At 51.9% G+C, this 1,512-nt stretch overlaps 1 protein-coding gene across 1 annotated transcript in view; it reads right to left on the bottom strand.

Annotated features, from left to right (window-relative positions):
* Positions 1-1,385: 1,385 nt before the first annotated feature.
* Positions 1,386-1,512, bottom strand: part of GUITHDRAFT_116557 (hypothetical protein) — a gene marked incomplete at both ends in the record, with an annotated part of 1,235 nt that continues 1,108 nt past the window's right edge. The window contains one exon of the mRNA XM_005824212.1: positions 1,386-1,433. Coding sequence (XP_005824269.1) covers positions 1,386-1,433 — 48 coding nt within the window. The remainder of the gene's footprint in view (positions 1,434-1,512) is intronic.

Genomic DNA, 1,512 nt, shown 5'->3' with positions numbered 1-1,512 from the left:
GTTCTTCAGGGACTTCGAGCAAGACGTATCAGGATATCATCCGAGGGTGCTTGTGGTCATAGACGCTGGTCGGGACGAGATCGAGGGAGTGCCAGAAGGTCTGCCGCAAGATCCGGAAGTGAAGGCGCTGCCCAAGCATTGGACTCTGCTGCTGACATGCGGCAAGGGCAAGACAGCAAGCGACGAGTCGAAGCTGTTTGAGTCGCTTCTGGATGCAGAGACAGGGATGTTCGCTTGCAACAGACCGCTTGACAGCGTCTTACTAGACTGTGCGAGGAGATGCAAAGAGTCACAACCTTGTGTATTGATGAACATTTATGACATTCCGGAAGGCTTCTGCCTGGTGAGCGACGGCGAGGCTCTGAGAGACATCAGGAGCAGTACAGCTGCACTGCATGCTGCCAAGGATGTCGTATCGAGCTATCCTCCCCTCACAGACACGTCCAAGGCAGACACGTACGTGCTGGCTTACAGCCCTGAGGACGCCAAGTCTTTCAGAGACAAGGCGATGAAGGCGGTGAAGTATTTCCTTGGAGAGCAGCGAGCGGATAGTCCGCGGTGGAGGGTGTGCTCGATCGTGCTAATGTGCTTTCTGCGATATGAGGATACGCGGTTCTCTACCCGGAGGCTGCTGGCATACTTCTATTCGTGTATGGACGAATTTATAGCAGGCCCCGAGCTGGTCAAGGACGTGCTGGAGTACATTGGACGGAACAAGATCTCGTCGCCGTCGTTCGAAGCATGGAAGGCAAGTCAGACAGGTCGCAGCATATCGGACGACAAGCTGCTCATTGCGATCTTGGACTACACGATCAGCAAGGAGATGCGCAGAGTGATATCAGACCCAGATGAGCGAGATGAAGCATTGGAGATATGGAGCAAGGTGATCGATGGGTGCTTGGACCCGTCGGTGTCATGGGAGGAGGGGATGGATAAGATCGAAGAGCATCTTCGAAATAAGACTGACCTTCAAGGTGGTCAGGAGGTCTTGTTCTACTTGTATGTGCTGGAGAGATCCGTGGAGGTCGATTGAGATCGGGACTTGATGCCTTTTGACTCGAAGGGTTTGAATATTTGTTCTAATATTCTAGTGTAATTGACTCTCACACTTACCGAAGTGTCAAACTTGAGCTAATACATCTCGAGCTGACGTCTCAGGTAGATAGAATATCATCATTCACTACCTACCAAGAGAAGCTACAATTGTCTATGACCAGCTCGGCTCCTCACATCGGCTCCTGTCTCTACTATCAAGACTCAGCTTGTCTCCTTCTCCTGCCATGACATCTCCTTCTCGTCCCCGACAGTCCTTCTCTCTCCGCTTCAACTCACTCCTCATCTTGCTATCTTCATCTTGCTATCTTCCCGCATGCATCGCTATCCCCTCATGCAGTCCAGTAGTCTTGTTTCAGCTTGTGCGCCCATTCCACCATCTGCAACCCTCGTCACTCTCATCCTTTCCTCGCGACCCAGCTGACCTGAGGTACAAACGCTGTCTGACTTTGATAGATC

Source organism: Guillardia theta, assembly GCF_000315625.1.
Source record: "Guillardia theta CCMP2712 unplaced genomic scaffold GUITHscaffold_97, whole genome shotgun sequence".
Lineage (NCBI taxonomy): Eukaryota > Cryptophyceae > Pyrenomonadales > Geminigeraceae > Guillardia > Guillardia theta.
Note: the sequence above shows the minus strand (reverse complement) of the source record. Positions and strands in the feature narration are given on the sequence as shown.